At 34.7% G+C, this 21,127-nt stretch overlaps 1 protein-coding gene across 1 annotated transcript; it reads right to left on the reverse strand.

Annotated features, from left to right (window-relative positions):
- Nucleotides 1–777: 777 nt before the first annotated feature.
- LOC131008511 (stromal cell-derived factor 2-like protein) lies at nucleotides 778–4,634 on the reverse strand. Its single transcript, XM_057935382.1, has 6 exons — nucleotides 4,046–4,634; nucleotides 3,339–3,479; nucleotides 3,080–3,220; nucleotides 1,476–1,525; nucleotides 1,259–1,388; nucleotides 778–1,176 (listed from the first exon to the last, which is right to left on the reverse strand). Exons 1-6 carry the CDS (start codon nucleotides 4,142–4,144, stop codon nucleotides 1,093–1,095), a joined length of 645 nt encoding a protein of 214 aa, XP_057791365.1. The 5' UTR covers nucleotides 4,145–4,634; the 3' UTR covers nucleotides 778–1,092.
- Between the last annotated feature and the right edge of the window lie 16,493 nt (nucleotides 4,635–21,127).

The raw sequence follows: 21,127 nt of genomic DNA on the forward strand, positions 1-21,127 counted from the left end.
GTAGCTATTGATAAAGCTTATAGATAAATATATCCATTCAATAAATTATCTAATAAAAATAATAAATTAATAGATTTGTTAAAATAATATATGATCAAATAAAATAATATTAATTATACGTACAACGTACGTTCTTTCTACTAGTTTGTTCTTTCCGCTAGTTTGTGTAAAAGAGCGTGTGGGAGTTGCTGCGCGCACTGTTGCGCCAACTATCAAGCATGCCCTTGCTAGTTGCTATGCTAATTTGACTACTCATAATCATCACCTCAAGTGCCCTTGATTTTACATAATTAATCCACTCTTCTTTTGCTTTTGCCTTTGCTTCTTTAGTGGTCTTTTCATGGTTAAGGGTATTTATGTATTTTGGCAATCCTTGCAAATTATTGGAGTTTTTCTAGTTTTTCATTATATTTATGCCTTTGTTTGGCGATGCATTTATCAGTTGTCTAGCTTTGCGCTGGTGATGTGCGCGATGATAATTATAGTTCGATAAAACAATCAAGAACAATTACAATCAACTATGTTAAAATACATCATAAATATGTAACCTATAATTTAGAAATATTTAATACTAATTTTTGATGGTCCCACCGCCACTTTACATCTTTATCATACATTTCTTAATCTCCGTGCCTAATTTTTTTTGGGTCATTTGAAGCGGAACAAAGCGAGTACTATTTTGAATACGGTACACTCAGTTGTACCCAAATTTTTGTATTTAAAGAAAGAATATAATCTTATCAAATATTTAATTAGTTTCAAAAATTTGAATATCAATTTCAAACCGAATAGGAATCAGAATTTATAGCCGAATAAGAGTCGGGTACAATATTGTGTCGTTTCGATTTAATGACACCCGCAACGTCACAAGATTTAAGTTGTGGAATTGAGTGAAGTCTAGTACATTCGGTGTGAGGAAATTACATGAAACTATTTTCAAAACTTTTGCGATGTTCACATGCAACTGTGTTCCATAACGACAGTTGAAGTAATATAGGAGGAGGGGGAGAGAAAGTCCCTAGTAAATAAACAGAAAGCGGTGAACTATGATTAGTCATTAATTGTAAAAATTGCATACGACTACGGGAGCTTTCACTTGGTCTCAGCAACGGGAAGATAAATACCCTCTGCTGCTAACCAAATATTATCAGGTTTCTTGTCACGAACGCCACAAACCTGAAAGATGTAATAATGTACAAGCATTATGATCGAGATCGAAGCTCCAACTTTTTAAATTCATTTATCATTTCATTCTTACCTCTTGCTGACCCCCAGCTATGCGTTGGTATTTCTTGTCATGGCTATGAAGGTACCCACCGGTATCTACATGCCGAAGCCTTACCCTCTGATCTTGCCTCCATGTCTTACCACTTCCCTCAATTTCAACACTGAACACACACAACAAACACTATCAACGCCTCGTTTTTTATAAACCTAATCACACAATCCACAAGGTTCATAACTAAATGTCTTACCTCCAGTGATCCCCAGTGTCGGACTCCCCTTCACTGCCAAAGCAACTGACCTGTAATTTTGTTTTTCATCACATATTTATGTTTAAGGCAATAATAGTAAGTTCAATACAAAATGGATTAGTGCAATCCAGAAACAACTTTCACCTAGAAAGCAATTTCAAACACGATGGAGCTATAAGTATTTAAACAGTTTATGACACAAGAACATATTTTATGTGGAACTCATACAATTCTATAATTTGAAGTGACCAGCCGGGGGAGTAAAAGTCCCTTTCTTCCACTAGTCACAAACTCACAATAGAGTTAAGATGAATATTTTTTCTAGAATAAACATGATACATCAGTGACAGTCCATTAACAAGTTTGATTAGTAAGATCTTATCATATTATTAGTAATTATACCAAATAAGATGATTTTCAGAAGTAAGGTAACAAGGATCTTATGTCTGTTACTTCAACAATCTAGTGGGAACCAATGTCTGTTACTTCAACAATCTAGTGGGAACCAATAAGCACCTTCAGAAAAAAAAAAAAAAAGTCACTCATTTTGCAAATGGGTTACACAAGGGGAAAAGAAAAGGTTTGATAAAGTCCATCTAATAAAATAGACAACTATACTGTATTAAAATGAAATGAATAACAACTGCAAAACAGATTGAGCATAGATGCCACTGCAAGCTTAGTACTTACACGAGTTGACTTAAATACTCTGGAATAACAAGTCTTCAATAGAGAAGGACATGTAGATATTTTAAGAAGCAAGTTAGGATTGCTTCACTGTGAGCAACAATGTGCAACAGACTTGATAGAGCAGTGGGAATCTTGGAGTAGAATCGTGCAGTATCCCAGTATTAATTATTTGAGTAGTTCTTATTTAATTATTTGGAGTTAGTTAATCAGTATTGAGTCAGTGAACAAAGCCAGCTCTGCATGGGCCTAGGATTAGGGTTTGTTAGAGTCTATATATTTCTTCTTTCTGCATGGTACACTCGTCTATGGCGTTTGGCCTCTTTAGAGGAGTGTACTGTTTATTTATATTTTCTTCATCATTCTCTGTGTTCACTTTATCAAAACTAGTAGTAAAAAAGAAGCTTTAAACTCCACAAACAAATATTATTAGTAAGAGACTGAAACATTGTTGCTATAAAATTCTATCGACAAAATAGAAACATTATGCCAAATTACTAGGTCTCAATGGATTGAAGTTTGAAGATAGATTTCATATCAATAATAGCAAAGACATTTAATATTCATCCCTCAATTTGGACTAATTTTGACAGATTTGAAATCAATTTTTGTAATCCTTCAATTAAATCCCCGAATCGAAATGCAACATTTCGAGTTGTAATGAGAGCTAAACTTGATAATGTATCCTCTGATTTGGTCAAATTAACGGTCAGCTTACACAATTTCATAGCCGAAAACATGTTTGAGTAACATTGAGTCACCACTACTCTACCAGAATTGTGGAGTTCAGCACAATGACATAGAAAAGTAAAAGAAACAATGCTCTCAGTTCAACAGCCAGAAAAGAACACAGAAAGATAGATATTTAAATATTTGATGCTGAGGGAAGGTTCCTAAGCAAACTCATAGACACTAACCTCCATATTGCCTGATATTGGCGAGGCATGTAAGTGGCTGTGCAGCCACTTCCTAGTTTTCATATGTTGCAATCTAATAAGGCTTCCACTTTTGATTGAGTCTCCTTGCTTTGCAGATGAATCTTGTATAGGCCTGACAATCTGCAAAATAACAACTTCTAATTAACAGTCCAGGAACCGGAATCAATAGATCACATACACAAAGGAATTGCAATTACATCAGGACAATCAAACGATGTACTGCTGACTGCTGACATACCCAGTAGCTATTGGCATCATCAACATTAGGAAAACCAGTGACAGACTGCTGCCCACTGCCAGAGCCGTAAGGAACATCATGCGAGTGCAGCCTGAATTTTGTCCTCTCATGCATCAGCTTGATGACTGAACCATATGTTATCTATAAAATATATGAGAAAACACATTGGTACAATGACAATGAAACATAAAGCACATAAAACTGGTTTAACTGCATGTTACTAATTACTTCATATTCTCAGCATTCGAGTCAAACGCCATTCAGAACTAAAACAAAAACCGAAACATGTTTCTCAGGAACCAAACAAAATCCAACAAATCTCATCAAGTCTAAAACCTTAAACAAGTTAGTTCTCACAATTGAACATACTCCAGCAAAATCACATCAACGAGGAGTTGATATATTTAGGCGACCCCACAAAATAATACTACAAATAGTTATCAATTCACAAATGCACTGATACTCGTCACAAAGTTGAAACCAAATGAATACCCCGTAATCATAACAGCTGCAGTCTGAAACAAAAACCGGAGCATAATATCTTCAATTTTCGAGTACAAGTTCTTCAATATAAACCAAAATTTACGATAAAATATACCTAAAGCTCGCCGACCAAATAGCCAATATTAAATTCACTCATCCAGAAATCGCCTCTCTAGCTCACACACACTGTACGCGAAAAAACATCAAGGATAATTATCACTTGCCTGAACGCCCTCGGAGGCGGCGGAAACCGGAGTCGAACCATAATCGGAGTCGAGCGTCAGAAGCAGGAATATCGCGAGACCGAAGAAGGAGACGGCCATCACTAGCAACAGCACAATGAACCAAGTCTTCTGCCAAAAGGGAAGGCTCAGATCCGGATCGGATGAGCGGCCAACGGACTCTCGGTAGACTATTCGGGTGGAACCCGATGAAGACGCAGCGGAGAAGGCGGACGCCGGTGCGGATTTCCTGCGGGTGAGGTTGCTGTGTTGGTGCTGCGGCGGAGCGGGGGGAGCCACGGTTAAAGCTTCTATGCGGTGCCGGAGCTCCGGCTAATTTTTCGATTGAAGTGGCAATTCGTGTCTTGTCGTCGATCCAGCAACTGAAGAATGTGCATCTTTCTCCCTGGCCCCTGGGCTAATTAAATTCAAGTTTGGGGCTCGCCACGTGTGACTCATGGAGTCTACGAATTATATTGTTCCACGTGGAGTTTTGTTGACGTGGGCTGCTACTATTGGAAAACGGGATGTGCCTGGGTGGTGGGCTCACTTATGCAGTTTTGCATACGGTTCACGTTTACTTTTGGGTTAGTGTTCAAATCTATCTCAACAGAACAGACTCACCTTCTAGCAATTTATCATAAATTCTACTTTTGGAGTATTTCACCTTTTGAAAATGACTAATTCTACACAACTTTTAATGATTTTATCAAATTCTATTTCAACTAATACTTACTCCCTCCAATCCTCTAAAAATAATTACAGTATATAACTTTGATGAGGATTTCCCTTTTATTTTATGAAAATAATTAAGTTGCATGTCTTGGCCGCAGAGTTTCAGCAAAGAGATCAATCAACTTTAAGGGTGCGTTCTCTTTGGTTGTAAATTTATTATGACGTTCTCTTAGATTGTAAATTTATCATAAGAAAATGAAGGATAAACAAAATTTCACTCTTTAAATCCTTCTTCCTTTCTTTTCCCACATTTCCTACTTGATCTTTACTCATTCCTTATTTACACTAGTACACTACAAAAGAAGGATAATATTATCACACCATTTTTAGAGGGATGATATTATCCCTCCTTTATAGTGTAAATGAGGAATGAGTAAGGATCAAGTATGAAATGTGGGGGAAAAAAATGAAGAATTTAAAGGGTGATATTTTGTTTATCATTCACGATTTCAGAATCAACATTCAGAAAAAACAGACCATCACAAAGATATCCCTTCCCCACAAAGTTCACTTTTAGTCAACACGACTTTATCAGACTCAAAAACAATTTCCAGACCAGCTTTGCTTAGCTGAGCACTGGAAACTAAGTTCCTACGCATGCTCGGCACATACATCACATTAGAAAAACTCAAAATTTTTCCAGACGTGAGTTTAAGCAAAACTTTTCCTTTACCGAGCACGCCGACAACACTGGAGTTCCCCATGTAGATGCATTCTCCCTCTGCTGCATCCTCGAACTCAAGGAAAAGGCTCATGTTGCTACAGAAGTGTCTCGATGCTCCAATGTCCAACACCCAATCATTCTTGTTCTCGGCCTTAGTAGCTTTCACCATAGCTGCAATGATGTCATCGGTTTCAACCAAGTTCGCTTGATTTGCAGGCTTTGGTGCTGGCCAGAAAGGTTGTTGTTGGGGATTATGCTGGTTTCTTTGAGGACATTGATAGGACTTGCGACCAGGGGCTCCACAGGTGTAGCACGTCACCTTCGTCTTTGTGATTTTCTTGTCTGTTTTGAATGTTGGCTTCTTTCCATCGTGCTTTATCTTCTTAAAAGCTTGTGATTTTTCTGTTCCTGCAGCATCATCAGATTCAACAAGATTAGCCTTTGAAAAATTAACAAAGTTCGATGGCTTATCTTTGAGGCTATTAGCCTCTTCGGTCCGCATGTGGCTGATGAGCTCTTCAAGTGACAGGTCCCTCTTTCTCGTGTTTTAACAAGTTCCGGTATTCAGACCACGATAGAGGGAACTTCTCGATGAGCACATTAGCCTGGAAGATTTCACACATCTCCATTCCTTCGTTGAGCACAACTACGGTCAGATTCTCGTATTCGTGCAGCTGCTCCATGATGGGTTTGTTGTCCACCATCTGAAGCTCTAGTCATTTTCCGACAACGTACTTCTTTAATCCTGCGTCATCACCACCGTATTTCTTTTCCAGAGCCTCCCATATTTCCTTTACCGAGCGCCGATTGACGAAAAGATCAAAGAGACTATTCATCATTTGGTTTAGAATGTGACCACGAACAGTTTTGTTGTCTTTCTCGTATTTGAGCAGACTGTTGTCATCGGGTGGAGGAGCTGGGGGATCGGCTGTACCACCGACGGCGACGATGATTGTGGTGATAGGTGGAAGCACGGCAGGGGCTTCCTTGACCAACACATAGTCGACTTCGAGTTGCTCAAAGAAGATTAATAGTTTCTGAGACCATCTCTTGTAGTTTGATCCGTTCAGAGGTTCCAACTTTGACAAATCGGGCAGAGCACGGTTTGATAGGGCCATTAGGATAGCTTTTAAATTGTTGGATCAAAGCCACGCCAATGAATCATCTTGTTTGAAGTTTGAAAGACCATAACTAATTTCTAAGAATCATCTCGTCTAAGGCTTGTAAAAATTGAAGAGAAATTCAAATTATATCATATCAATTTATTTAGTACTCTCTCCGTCCCACGAATCTTGATGCATTTCTAAATATAGTAATAATTAGCTAAAAAAATAAGGGTTCTTAATTATACTTAATTTACTTTTCTACTTTATTACCTACACACTTCTACTTTATCATTTTTCTACTTTATTACCTACGCACTTAAAATACTAATCTACAACTCCTTAATTCTCGTGCCGAAAATAAATGCAGCAAGATTCGTGGGACGGAGGAATTATTTCAATTGGTGAATTTTTATAAAAAAATCAATGTGTAATCCATTTAAAAAAACAAAAAACAAATTGTGAAAAATATCTTATTTTATGACCAAATTAAAATGAAGAAATAATTTATTTAATCACAAGTATTTATTTATAAAAATTAAATTAAATAATTTTTTATTTAAAATTTTCAAAAACATGACCAATAAAATATATATATGGCCCGTGCATCGCACGATAGTGCGTACTAGTAATAATAAAACTAAATGCAAGAACGTGCATAAATTATAATTGAAGGCTAGAAGATAACACACCTCACATATTTTGAATTTTATTTTATTAAAAAAAATATTACATTGCGCGCACATACATATATGAATTTTCCGAAAAAAATTAAATGTGCATCAGATGCGGCTAGTCTATCATTGTAGTCACTGCCATGCACCGCCAAAACAAAACCAAATAGTTCATTCACAGCATCGCGGACTTCGTCAAGGTCGGGCAGAATGAATGGCTCGTCTACCATCAAACGAAGAAAGCATCAACAAATAGTCTTTCATTCATAAATGTCAATGCCTGCCACTTGACCATCACATCTTGCTACCATTGCAATGCCCATCATCATAACAATTCCTACCATGTAAATGCTGCATCTACTTGCACCCATTATCATCATAATCATCAAACATAAAATTTATATATTTATGGTGGAAATGGAATGGGAGATAAGGGATATTTATGCTTTCATCTTTGGTACTTGATACTCAAATGTGCATCTACGATTGTGACTTGAGTGTATGTTTGGCGTGTCTAGTGTCTAATAGGCATATACTACCGGTAGATGTCTTTAATGTAATAATGTCAATGCGATGAGTTATTTTCTGTTCATTATTGGGCGCTTACTTTTAGGGTGTCTTGTTTGATGAATAAGATAGATAAGATTGGATTATCATTAAATAATCAACTTAACATTGAGATTATAAATAATCATTTAATTAGATGATTAAAGTGCAGGTTGAGTGATAGGGCGTATTTATACGCATATATTTTGGGTATTTTGTTATGAATTTTATGCTTAGTTGATGATATACATCATCTTTTGGGAATGTTTTCAGATCCTAAGTCGTTCCTAATGATTTTTGATAGGTTTTGAAGAAGGAGATCGAATTTTGAAGAGTTTGAATCTGTGCGCGTCTATATTGCAACCAAAATTGAATTGGCGAGAAGTTATTAATGGCAGCCTTTGACTTTTGTTTAGGGGTGAGCAGAAACCGAACCGAAATACAAAATCAAACCGAACCGAACCGTTTCGGTGCGATTCGATCCCGATTCCACTGGTTCGATTTTCGGTTCGGTTCCGAAAATTAAAAACCGATAAGTTAAAATCGAACCGAACCGATAAATATTAATATTTTATTATATATTTATATTTTATAATATATAATTAATTTTTTAATTTTTAATTGGTTTATATATTTATATTTTATAATATTTTATATATTTTATAATATATTGATTGATTTTTTCAAAAATTATATATTTATATTGTTACATTATTTTACACGTTTTAATAGGTTTTTTTGAAAAAAAAGAAAGAAAAAAAAATTGCATAGGTTCGGTTTGGCACCTCCAGTTAGTGCGATTCGGTTCCAATTTTAATCATCAGTTCGATTTTTGGTTCGATTTTGCACCAAACCGAATCGATGCTCAGCCCTACTTTTGTTAGTCCCTACTATAATTCCCACATATTTTATTATTAGTAGTGGGCTGAATTAAGTTTTTTTTGTTATTGATTAGGCCTTAACGCCACTTTTGTTTCCTTTGGTGATTAGGTTTAGTTTTAATTCCTTAATTATATATATTAGTGATTACATAACAATTAAACACACAATATCAGACGCCAATTTCTGGAGTAGCAACTTGGGCGAAATTAGGGATGGCAATCGGGTACAACGGGTACGGATAGTGACTATTCATACTTATACTCGCAAACTAAATGGATAGTGATTTTTAACCACGAAATTATCCATGGATATCAAATGGTATCCAAACCCGCTACCCGCGGATACCCGCTATCCGTCGGGTATCCGCCACCCGCTATCCGTCGGATACCCCCACCCACTATCCATCGGATACATGCGAAACAGAATTTAAATATAAATTTATAACAAATTTAATACAAAAAAAAAAATCAACACAAATAACATAGTTCAAATTCACATCCTTCATCCATATTGAAATCCACAAATACCAAAGTTTAAATCCAAATTCATCAACTAAAATATAAAATTCCAATGGCTGAATTAGTGTTTGGGCCTTAGGTTTAGATTTTGTTATGGCCTTTTTTAAGATATGATATGCTGGCCCATATCTCAAATGTATATTCAAAGCCTATATTTTTAGGATTTTTTTGTGGGTATTTGAAGGGTATTTCACGGATAATTGACGGATATTTTCGCGGATATTTTTCGCGGGTAAACGGGTTTCATGGGTATGGATAGTAAGTATCTAAACCCATACACACGAACTAAATGGATAGTGAATTGCACCTACGAAACTATCTGTGGATATCAAATGCCTCTCAAACCCACCCTAATAGGTTCGGAGTTTCGCGGATATCCGTTACCCGCGGGTAAATTGCCATCCCTAGGCGAAATCTTGGAGTTTTTATTCAAGTTTTATTTTCTGCATTTTCGCAATTTATTTATTCATTTCTTGTGTTATTTTATTTATAAGTTCTAGGTAAGTTCTTTTATTTTGACAAAGATTAGGAAAGTACTAGCAATATTATTCTATGAGATCTAATTGTTTTTATACTTTATTTTATGCTTGCATCTGCGATTCTCTGTATTTATCGATATTAATTGTTTAATCCATTAGGTAGTGCACAATATTTATTGGTTTAAAATTAATTATACAACCAATTAAATCGGTCATACCTAATCGTGATTTAGGTTTGATTAGTGGTAAATTGACACATCAGGGTCAAAGGAAAAATAATCTTAATTCAATAATCCTGCGTCAGAGTTTATTAGTTTTGAATCGGATTTCCCTAGAAATTAATGTTGTCGACTCATCTATATAGTGTCTCTTACGTTTGTCAGTCGATTAGGACAGTAATTAGTGAATGGTCTTCCTGATTACCGAATAATAAGGAGAAATAAGATCACATCAGAAACGTCTTCGGTGGTTATAACTGGTTTGCTTGCATGAATTAAAGTTATATTTGCATCAATGATTAGAATAATTAAGCTAAGGTGTACTTAATTGATTGCTGGAATTCTTTATAAATTGTTAAAATTTTCTATTTATTCTATTAGGATTAGAAGTACCATTACAATTCTTTTGGCCTTTATTTATTTATTTATTTATTTATTTTTATTCTGGTATTTTTCTATAAATTTCGTTTGTTGAGTTACTTTGCACGTTGAATTTTTAAGAGAATTCTCGCCAATCCATTGGGAGACGATTTTGTTTGCTACTGTCTGCGCAGTATGAGCATACCGGCTGACTGTCGGATATTTTTAGTGTAAAACGACACACCATTAAGTTATTCAACACGAGCAGAATCATGCAAACTTAATACTCCCACCGAATCATTTTTGAAGTTCCCCGTCCCAGTTCCAGTTGTAGCTGCACTTGGTAAGCAGTACCACCAACTCATGAAGATCAGAGCATAGGACAATTATTTGCAACTACCTCCCATTGCCTTATACTCTCTCCGTCCCGCGAATCTTGAGGCAATTCTTTCGGCACAGGAATTAAGAAAATACTCCATACGTCCCACTTCAATAGGCTCATTTTCTTTTTTGGGTAAAAAAGTTGTACTTAATTGGTGTGGACCACACCACTTTACTACCATTTTTCTACTAAAACGTAAGTTTTCTTAATCCTCGTACCCAAAAGAAGTGAGCCTATTGGAATGGGACGGAGGGAGTAGTATTTTGTGTGTTAAGTGGGGTAGGTGAAAAAGTGAAAATGTGAATTTGTGTGTTAAGTGAGGTAGGTGAAAAAGTGAAAATGTGAATAACATGAATTTTTTTTTTGCCATATAAGTATTTTGTGTGTTAAGTGGGGTAGGTGAAAAAGTGAAAATGTGAATTTGTGTGTTAAGTGAGGTAGGTGAAAAAGTGAAAATATGAATAACATGAATTTTTTTTTTGCCATATAAGGGAAATGACTCAAGATTCGTGGGACGTAGGGAGTACTACTTATTAAGTAAAATAAGTTCACCAAAATCCACCTTATATCTCCAATCTCCAATTCACTCTCAAGAGGGATCGAACCCGGGTCACTTCACTTAAGTGAGGACTCGGTGGCCAGTGGGCTAAGCCCCCTGGTTAATATGCATATTAATCATCAATAGTTGATATCGAGAATTTTCCTAGTTAATCACTTTTCTTACTTAGCATCTTAGAAACCTCCGTAGTTGTTTTTCATAAACCATATTCTTTGCAGATGTATGTGGTTTTTTTCTTTTATTATTATATTATCATTCTTTGCGGATGCATGTTTTGAGTCCCCAATTTTTAATATTTTTTAAAAATTGTTCGACAATATAAAATTCGACGATGGAATGATGTGTCATCTCGCCAGATTCTTAGTTGTAGCTCTATTTTACTGGGCAAAATTCCACCTCCGGATTAGCAAGGTGACTCATCATTCCATCGTCAATTTTTTTTTATAGTAGGACAATGTTTGGAAAAAAAAGTTGGGGACTCTTTAATAGAAAAAAAAATTTGGGACATTTTTTAGAAAACACTAATTAAAGTTGAGAACCCAAAACATGATTAACCCTTTTACTATTGATATTGTTGGTATTATCACCATCATCATTTTTTTTATGAATGAACAATTAAATTTAAAAATGACATGACGGTGGACTCGACTTGAGACCTTTGATCGTAGGCATTAACTAATACAGGCACGTAATACCATCATCAACATTATTTTTGTTTGATGATGGAGGCAGCATGATCCCCTTAGGCCCTAGTCCCTACCCTCTCACCTTCCTGTGCTATATGATATTGTGCTTTTCTCTTGTTTTGAAACTTAGATGATTCATGTTTTGAGTTATATATTTTACTTGAACTTGCAGCTCCACTATCTTTAATTAGTAAATGCTTTCAATCTATTTTGGTAACTAGAAGTCGTAGCCTTACATAGTAGCTTTACGCCTCTAAAGTTCCTTGTTCTGATTGGTTTTCTTTCCATTGTATGCTGCTTTCCACGGTGAAGATTGGGCACTTCCTGTTCATGATTACAAGTAACTTCTCCTGCTCAGCTTACTTAATTTTTTTTCATTACTATTTATGGCTTCCTCATTTTACATTTGCATGATTTTCAGGTAACTTAATTTTTGAATTGCTTAGCTTTGGCATTGCATATTTGCATTGGGTGAAGTAACATACTATCACAATGGCCATGGTATCAAAATATTGCTGATGTCTTTTTGGATTGATACCCAATAAAAAGATACACCCATTTCAAATCAATTTTTATGTGAAACTGGCAGAATCAAGATGTAACATTGAATAGGTATATGGTAAATGCTTGGTAGATAAGGTAGGAAGCGGAATACAGTTTATGATAATTTTGCTCCTAATTTTGTCGTGAGAGTGGAGATCATACATTTGGGGTTTTGTTGACAAGTTCCAATCTGGTCGTCCACTCTGCAAGCCGCAGGAATTACAAATGATCATCTTATATTAGTTGCCTCAGACATCAAGATTGCATACCATATCGATCATCTGTGTTTAATTTGTGGGTGATTCCCTTAATCCTCTCTAACCTTTTTGTGACACCTCAGAACTTCTTGTTGCCCACTACAATCCATGTAAGTTTATGTACAAATCATTAAATATTATTTGCTACTTTTCTTGTACATCATGTGATCATAGAGAATAATTATTGTGTGCAAGAAATCACAAATCTTTGCCACTCGCAGTTTTTATTATGATTAATTAGAACTGATACCCCTCTCATATCTTTTTTTTTTTTTTTTGAGGAACTCTCATCTCTATATTCTTAATTACATTGTGATTTAGACTTACATACTCGTTCTTGTTAAGCTTAAGTAAGTGGGAGAAGATTTATTCAAAAGCACACACCATACAAAATTCTCCCTATATTTCTCATTTGTAAAGTCTCGATTTCGAAAACTGTGTTGCTGTAAACATGAATAGGCATTTACCAGCGAAGAAGGCTTCAATAAATCTTCTCAATCGAACTATTTGAAGCAAAGTTTTACTCCATCGTCACCATTTGTTTTGTTGAAGAAACTTCCCTAATATGGCAGCTGCCAAAGCTGCTTTGAAAGTGGGATCTTTTTTTAAGGTTGAAGCCATCGATCTGTTCCACTAAGAAGGTGTTTGGCCGAGCTTATAAGCTCTTTAAAACAGATTATAAGCTATTTAGAGCACCTCCAACGCTCGTGTCGAGCGCTGTATCGACCCGCGTCGAGGAGGGGAGCGGTGCACTGGAGACTCGGCCTGATGCGAGGCCGTGTCGAAGCTGCGATCCGGGGCGAGCGGCGGTGGTGTATGGCGCGTCCTTCAGACGCGCCCAATTAAATAAATAAAAAAATCGAAAATCATTTTTTTTTAAATGATCGTTTGAATTTTTTTTTTAAATCGACCGTTGCATGAAACGGCTATTTTGTTATTTTATTTTATTTTTTCTTTTTTTCCCCTTTTTCCCTTCTATAAATACCACTCTTCCACAATATCAAATTCACCACTTTCTTAACTACAATTCTCTCTTTAAAATTTTTCTCAACTACAATTCTCTCTTTTACATTTTTAAATGGATCGTGAATTCGATGAATACCTCGAGCAACAAGGCGGTTCGAAGCTTCCAATGATGGGATTTGCTCCATTTTCACAAGCCTCCAATGTCTTGGCTACGGGAAATCTTCCCACGTCGACGGCGAACGCCAACGTCCAAGAAGAGCCGGAGGCGGTGAAACTGAAAGCCAAGGGCACCCGCGCTGCATATTCTACCGAGGAATCCGAGCTCGTGGCAATCTTGTGGGCGGAGGCAACCCACAATCCTATTTTGGGGACCTCCCAAAAGTTGCTCCAATATTGGGGAGCAATCGCGGAGAAGTTCAACGCGCTCAATGAGTTGGGAGCGCCGCCGCAAAAGCCGGATCATCTCAAGTCCCACTTCGCCCGTGTCCAAAAGGAGACGAAATTCTTCGAGGGCTTCTACAACACTTGCAAGGAGAATTGGGGGAGTGGTATGAGCGACGATCAAATCTTCCAACAAGCCCAGACGATGTTCAAGGCGAATTTCAAGAAGCAATTCTCCTACGTCAAAGCTTGGAAAGTGCTTCGCGAATGCCAAAGATTCACGTCGCAAGCCGGGGATGTCCACTCCGCAAAAAAGTCGAAGGGCTCTGATGGTGGAGCAACCACTACTTCTTCGGAGCCGAGTGTCACGACGAGACCCCAAGGCCAAAAAGCGGCAAAGCGAGACAAGGGCAAGGCGAAGAAGGGAGAAGGGTCTTCGGGAGGAGGTTCGACGTTCTCTGACGCCCTCGAGAAGGTGGCCGAAAGCATGAGGGAGCATGCTCTCAAAACGGGGGAAATCGCCGATGTAAAAAAAATGCAAGCCGAGATGAAACGGGAGGAGATGGATATGAAACTCTTGAACAAGGACACGACGGGTATGACGGATGCACAATTGGCCTTGCATAACCACCTAGTCCAAGAAGTGCTCAAGCGTCGAGGGCTTATTTAAATTATTCAATTATTGTTATTTTTTATTTTATTATTGTATTTTAATTATGTTTTTAATTTTATTTTAATTATTGTAATGTTTAATTATATTTTCAATGAAATTGAGAATTTTAAAATAAAAGTGTAGAAACATGAATTTTGTGGAAATGGAGATCTAAGACACCCTTTAAGACACGATGCACTGGAGAGAGGTGTGTCTTAGGTGGGGACCACCATCTAAGACACACCCCACTGGAGATGCTCTTAGAAGCTTATAAGCTCATTCAAAGTATTTATCTAGCAAAATAAGCTCATAAAGATCTTATAAGCTCTTTCAAATAAGCTTAGTCAAACACCCTCTAAGTAGTACTGCACTTCAGCTTTCCCGCTCAAATCATGTGAACTTGGGGTTGAGTTGGTGAGATCAAGGGTGATTCTTGGTGCCAATGGGCTGAGAGGCGGGGAGCTCTGGTTGGGTGGCGCCTCCACTTTCGAAGGGTGAGGGTGGAGTCATTACAAGCATTTTATGCAAATTACAAGCATTTTATGCAACATATATACTGGCTTATGCAATTATTCTCCATTCTCACCACATTTGTCAATTCTCATTTAATCTTCTATATATATATATATATATATAGGGGCGTGCTCCAGTGAGACCCCCTATTTTTTGTGTAATATAAGGACAATGAATAAGATATATAATACTAATGAACAAGACGTATATCTAACGAACAAGATGTATATACTGATGAAAAACAAAATTTAAAAAATTGGTAATGAATAAGACATATATACTAATGAACAATGCAGTGTACACAGATGAATAACAAAATTGAAAATATTCTGCTCCCTCCAAGATTCGAACCCTGCGAAAAAAAATCTCCCTCCAGATACAATATCAGCCATAAGATTGATAAAATAAACGCATCAGATCGTGCATCATGTTACACGAAAATTAGGGGGTCTCATTGGAGCAACCCCCCAATATATATATATATATATATATATAGGGAAGAGTTCAATGGAGACCACTCAATATTCAAAGAACAAATACTACAAATCTCAGCCGTTGATATTATCTAATCAAACGGTCACCATTTATTCACGTCATGTTCAACGGAATTTTTTTTGTTGAACCCTCAAAAAATCAGTATTTATTCACGCCATGTTCAACGGATTTGATGAACGATCATCTAATCCGTTGAACATATCAGTAATTCCATTGACGATAGTATTTCTTCCTTGGATATGGAGATGGAAAGCTGCTGATTACTTTTCGTGCTGATTTACTCAGCGAGTGAGAGAGAGAGAGAGTTTTGGTGTTATAAGCGAAGGCTCACTAGCTGTAAAAAAAAAAAGGGTGGGTGTGCGATTTTTGTGAGAATTGAAGCGGCTGAGTCAGCCAAGGAACCGCGACGGAGACAATTTCTGATTTGGGAGAAATTAGGGTTCCATTCGATTTTTGAGATTTGGATTTGAGAAGTAGAAATTGAAGGGGGGGGGGGGATAGACAGGCGAAGGAAGTGACGAAGGCGGCGGTCATTCGCCGTTCTTCCATTGGTCGGTGGCGGTGGAGAAGTTTTAGAAAGGAGAGGAGACGCAGCGCTGTTTGTTCTGAGAGAGAGACGATTTTTTTCGGGGGGGGGGGGGAGGGAGGGGGCAGAGGAGGATGAAGGAGAGGAAACAAAAAGAACGTCGTTTTTTATTTTATGACACGCGTATTGCTAAATCATTAAAAATGCCACGCGTATTGCCACCTACATTAAATAATAGTTCACGTCATTGCCGGTAAACTTTAATCATAACCGAAGTTCTCGTCGTGTGCAAATTTCAATTAAATCAAAAGTTTATTATCTTTAGGAAAGTGGCTAGTAATCGTAATAAAACTAAACGCAAGAACATGTATAAATCATAATTCAAATTAAAGTACAATTTGCAGCTTAAAATTTGAAGCCCAACATATTAATTGGATTTTATTTAATTATATAATATTAGTGTATTACATGACGCACGCAAATATATAAGAATTTCTGCACGCTTAGACCTGAATTAGAGTTTACAGCCGTAGTAAAAGAGACATCGGATTGAAGTCCTTACATATCTTTATCTTTATCTTTATCTTTATCTTTATCTTTATATATATAAAAAGCAAAGTAAATATAAATAAATTCAATTAGAAGGGTGTAATTGGAATTGGAGTGAAAATATATATATAAACCATATTGATAAAACTACCGAAAATTAACCTAAAAAAAGGAACTACCGAAAATTGTGATTAAGCAAAAAACTGCCCAACTTTGCTGATTTCATCCTTTAATTCAGTTTTAAATTTTAATTTCATCCTTTTTTCTCATTTTGTTGATAAAACATATTTTTCTTAATTTTATGAAATTATATTTTAGATAAAATATGCAATAAACATCTTAAATAAAAGGTCATAAAATTACCTTTAATTTGATATATAGTATGTAGAAAAGAAAAATTAAATAAGCATGTTGTAATAATTTAAAGTTTTAACATATTAAAAGTTGAAACAATGGTGTCAAATGGCCACATTGAACATGCAAACACAATATTTGGCCACTAATTGAAAAAACACAAATTATGACCATTAATTAGGCAATATGCCTAATATACCCCTAATTGGGCGGACTGGGTAGGGTCAGGAGCGCGGGTCGCGTGCCGGGTAAGATCAGGCACGCGGGTCGGGTTAGGCACTTATGGCACTATTAGTGCCATAAGTGCCAACGAATTTTTTTTTTACTCCCCCTGCCATGTCTAACACCCCAGACCCCGACCCCACCCACCCCCAAGCCAAAAGGAACTTTTTAAACACTTCCCCTAGGGCTTAGATATTCCATTTAGGGTTTAGATTATCCATTTAAGGTTTAGATGCTGCTGTTGTTTCTATATTTGTTCTGCATGTTTGGCACTTATGGCACTAATAGTGCCATAAGTGCTAAAAAGAACATTTTACTTTATTTTATTTTGGATTTTCGTTGGCACTTATGGCACTATTAGTGCCATAAAATAAAATAATAAAAGTAAAATTTGATTTATTTTTATCTAGGGGGAGTAAATTTTTTTTTTTTTGTTTTTGGCTTGGGGGTGGGTGGGGTCGGGGGTCTGGGGGGTAGACAGGGCAAGGGAGTAAAAAAAAATTTCGTTGGCACTTATGGCACTAATAGTGCCATAAGTGCCTAACCCGACCCACGTGCCTGATCCTACCCGGCACGCGACCCGCGCTCCTGACCCTACCCAGTCCGCCCAATTAAGGGCAAAAACGTCCCAAAGCTATAAAAATGGCCAAAATTTATGTTTTTTCAATGAGTGGCCATAATTTGTGTTTTATGATCCATTTTGGCTATTCCAAAATTTTACTCTTAAAAGTTTATATTTAAGAAGAGATATTTTCCTTAAAATGAGGAACCGTATTTTAACTCTTTTAAGTTTTTTTAGAATTAATATTTTAAAATTTCAAATTACATATTTAAATTTTATTTATATTAAAAATATTTTATTAATACTACATTATGTAATTATTATAAAATCGGATTATATTATATATTACAATTATTTTAAGAAACACTAAGTAAATAATCTTATCCAACTAATTGAAAATTAAATTATTTTTAAAATTATAAATTACAATCTATGTACACGTACTTTCTCAAAGTCTCAGCCAACTAATTTTTTATATAAATCTTTCTTAAAATTGTATACAATTAATTGTTTATATAAATCATTCTTAAACCATACTCCGCATAAAAATAGAAAAGTGGATATTTTTTACACCAAATTCATAATGTTACATAGCAAATTCATACACAATTTATTTTATGCGATAAATCTGGTTCAATTTGTGTAACTATGGAAACTCACTATATAAGTGATACAATATCTATATATTGACACATGTTATATTTTTGTATAATTACATTGGTAATATTAAAATATTAGATCACTTAGCAAAAACTGATTTTGGCATCGAATTTTAATTATATTAGTTTAATTATATTAATATTATAAAATATATATATATATATATATATATATGTGTGTGTGCAGATTTTGCGCGAGTCTAAATTCACCGCGCATAGCGCGGGAGATACACTAGTATATATAAAAAGCAAAGTAAATGTCAATAAATTTAATTTGAAGGGTAATTTTGGAATTGAGAAAAATTGCATCATCCACTCCTAAGTCCTAACTGCCGGAAATTTAATTGGAAAAAAAAACTGCCCAAATGTTTAATCATACAATTAGTATTCTTCCTTTTTAATCTCATTTTATAGATAAATCACATCTTTTCTATTTTCATTCAATTATATTTTACATAAAAGTATGAATTATACATCTTGATGGAAAAATCATGAAATTATCTTTAATTTGATATATAATATGGAAAAAATAAATTTAAGATGAACAAATTATAATAATAATAATTATACTTTAACATATTAAATAATTTATATTTTGAATAGATATATTTTCCCTAAAATTTGGAACCGCATTTTAGCATGCTGTATCAAAAGAAAGTTTCCATTCATGCATGAAATGAAGTAGATAATTTTATGCTTCTTAAAATTTATTTTTCTTAATGATAATATTTTAGTTTTTTAAAATACTTAAAATATTAAAATTTATGCATTAAAATTTAGATAATTTTATGCATTAAAATTTATTTATATCTAACATACTTAATATATACTCCCTCTGTCCACGAAATAAAGGCCTACAGCCTACTTGCCTTTTTGGGATGTCCACAAAAACAAGGCCTACCTATTTTTGGTAAGTTTTTATTCATATTTTAATTGGTGGGTCCCAATAATCAATACATTTTTTCTCCACTCAACTAATAAACAATACATTTTGTGGGACCATTTCTCCACTCAACTAATAAAAATACACTTTTTCTTAAAACCCGTGTTTTGGCATGTAGGCCTTTATTTCGTGGACGGAGGGAGTATATATATATATATATATATATATATATATATATATATTTACTAATGTACTCCCTCCGTCCACTAATTCAAGGCCTTCTTTCCTTTTTGGGACGTCCACCAACTCAAGGCCTATCCATTTTTAGTAAGTTTTTATTTATATTTAATTGGTGGGTCCCAAAACAATACACTTTTTCTCCACTCAACTAATAAACAATACATTAATTGTGGGTCCCTTTCTCCACTCAACTAATAAAAATATATTTTTTCTTAAAACCCGTGTTTTGCTACTTAGGTCATGAATTAGTGGACGGAGGGAGTATGTTATTTCAAAAATTCAGATGTTATTTTAGTTTTATTTGTTATTTCTTTCTTTATTATATAAAATGCAGACCTTATTTTTAATCAAATATTATATTTTTGCATAAATTACATTGATTATATTAAACTATTAGATCAATTTACAAATAATAAATTTGATATTAAAATTAATTTTTTTTACGTTATAATTATGATCTCTACACCCACAAAAATAGCCTATTTTTGTCATTTAAGGACGTTCACAAAAATTAGTCTCATTATAAATTTGGAAAGTTTGCATCAGGTGATGGATTTGATGAATCTTTTTCTTTACTCACAATATAATTAATTATAATTATTTACACTTCTTTTTAAATATGATCATTTATTCATTCACAATACACTAACAATTTTTATTAAAATTTGTATCATCTCTTTCTATGACTATTTTTTGTGGAAGAAGAAAATATAAATATATAAACAATTTATGCAAATTTAAGATGACAATCACCGCGCATAGCGCAGGAGATACACTAGTATATATAAAGAGCAAATTAAATGTAATTTCATTCAATTTGAAGGACATAATTGGAATTTATGGAAAAAATTGCTTAATCCACTATTGAAAATGTTGACCACTTCCAACAAAAAGAAAACTGCCGTGTATATTTCCTTTTTAATTTCTTTTAACTATTTTTGTTTCTTCCTCAAAAAAAAACAAAGAAAAAAAACTTTTTTGTTTCTTATTTCTCTTTCTTTTTTTATTTATGATATTTTGATTATATTATGCATTTAGATTTATTTAATGCATGTATTTTGTTAATGGAACAAAATAATATTACTATTAAAAAAACATTAAAATATAAATTATAGTTTATTTTATGAAGGAAATTACAAAACGATGGCATCATAAAAGAATTATGTGAATATTCTTTAAAATAATAATATTGTATCTATATATATAGTTTGTAGAATGATAATAATATGGGAAATATATATTCACCACTTCAGCATATTTAATATTCCAATTTAAATTCAATTTGAAGGATATAACTGGAATTGAAAAAAAAAATCCACTACCTAACTAGAACTGCCGATTTTTTTTTTTTTTTGCACCACTAATTTGTTGGTTGCTTGTGCTGTAGAAGTTGTTTAAAATTTTAATTATCTTCCCATTTATCTCATTTTGAATATAAAATATATTTTTGTTATTTTCATATAATTATATTTTGGAT

The sequence above is a fragment of the Salvia miltiorrhiza genome, chromosome 2, assembly GCF_028751815.1.
Source record: "Salvia miltiorrhiza cultivar Shanhuang (shh) chromosome 2, IMPLAD_Smil_shh, whole genome shotgun sequence".
Lineage (NCBI taxonomy): Eukaryota > Viridiplantae > Streptophyta > Magnoliopsida > Lamiales > Lamiaceae > Salvia > Salvia miltiorrhiza.

Coding starts and splice junctions, on each gene's coding strand:
- LOC131008511 (XM_057935382.1), bottom strand. CDS start 4,144: ATGGCCGTCTCCTTCTTCGGTCTCGCGATATTCCTGCTTCTGACGCTC. Junction 3,221..3,338: donor ATGATGCCAATAGCTACTGG/GTATGTCAGCAG, acceptor GTTATTTTGCAG/ATTGTCAGGCCTATACAAGA. Junction 1,389..1,475: donor GACACTGGGGATCACTGGAG/GTAAGACATTTA, acceptor GTGTGTGTTCAG/TGTTGAAATTGAGGGAAGTG.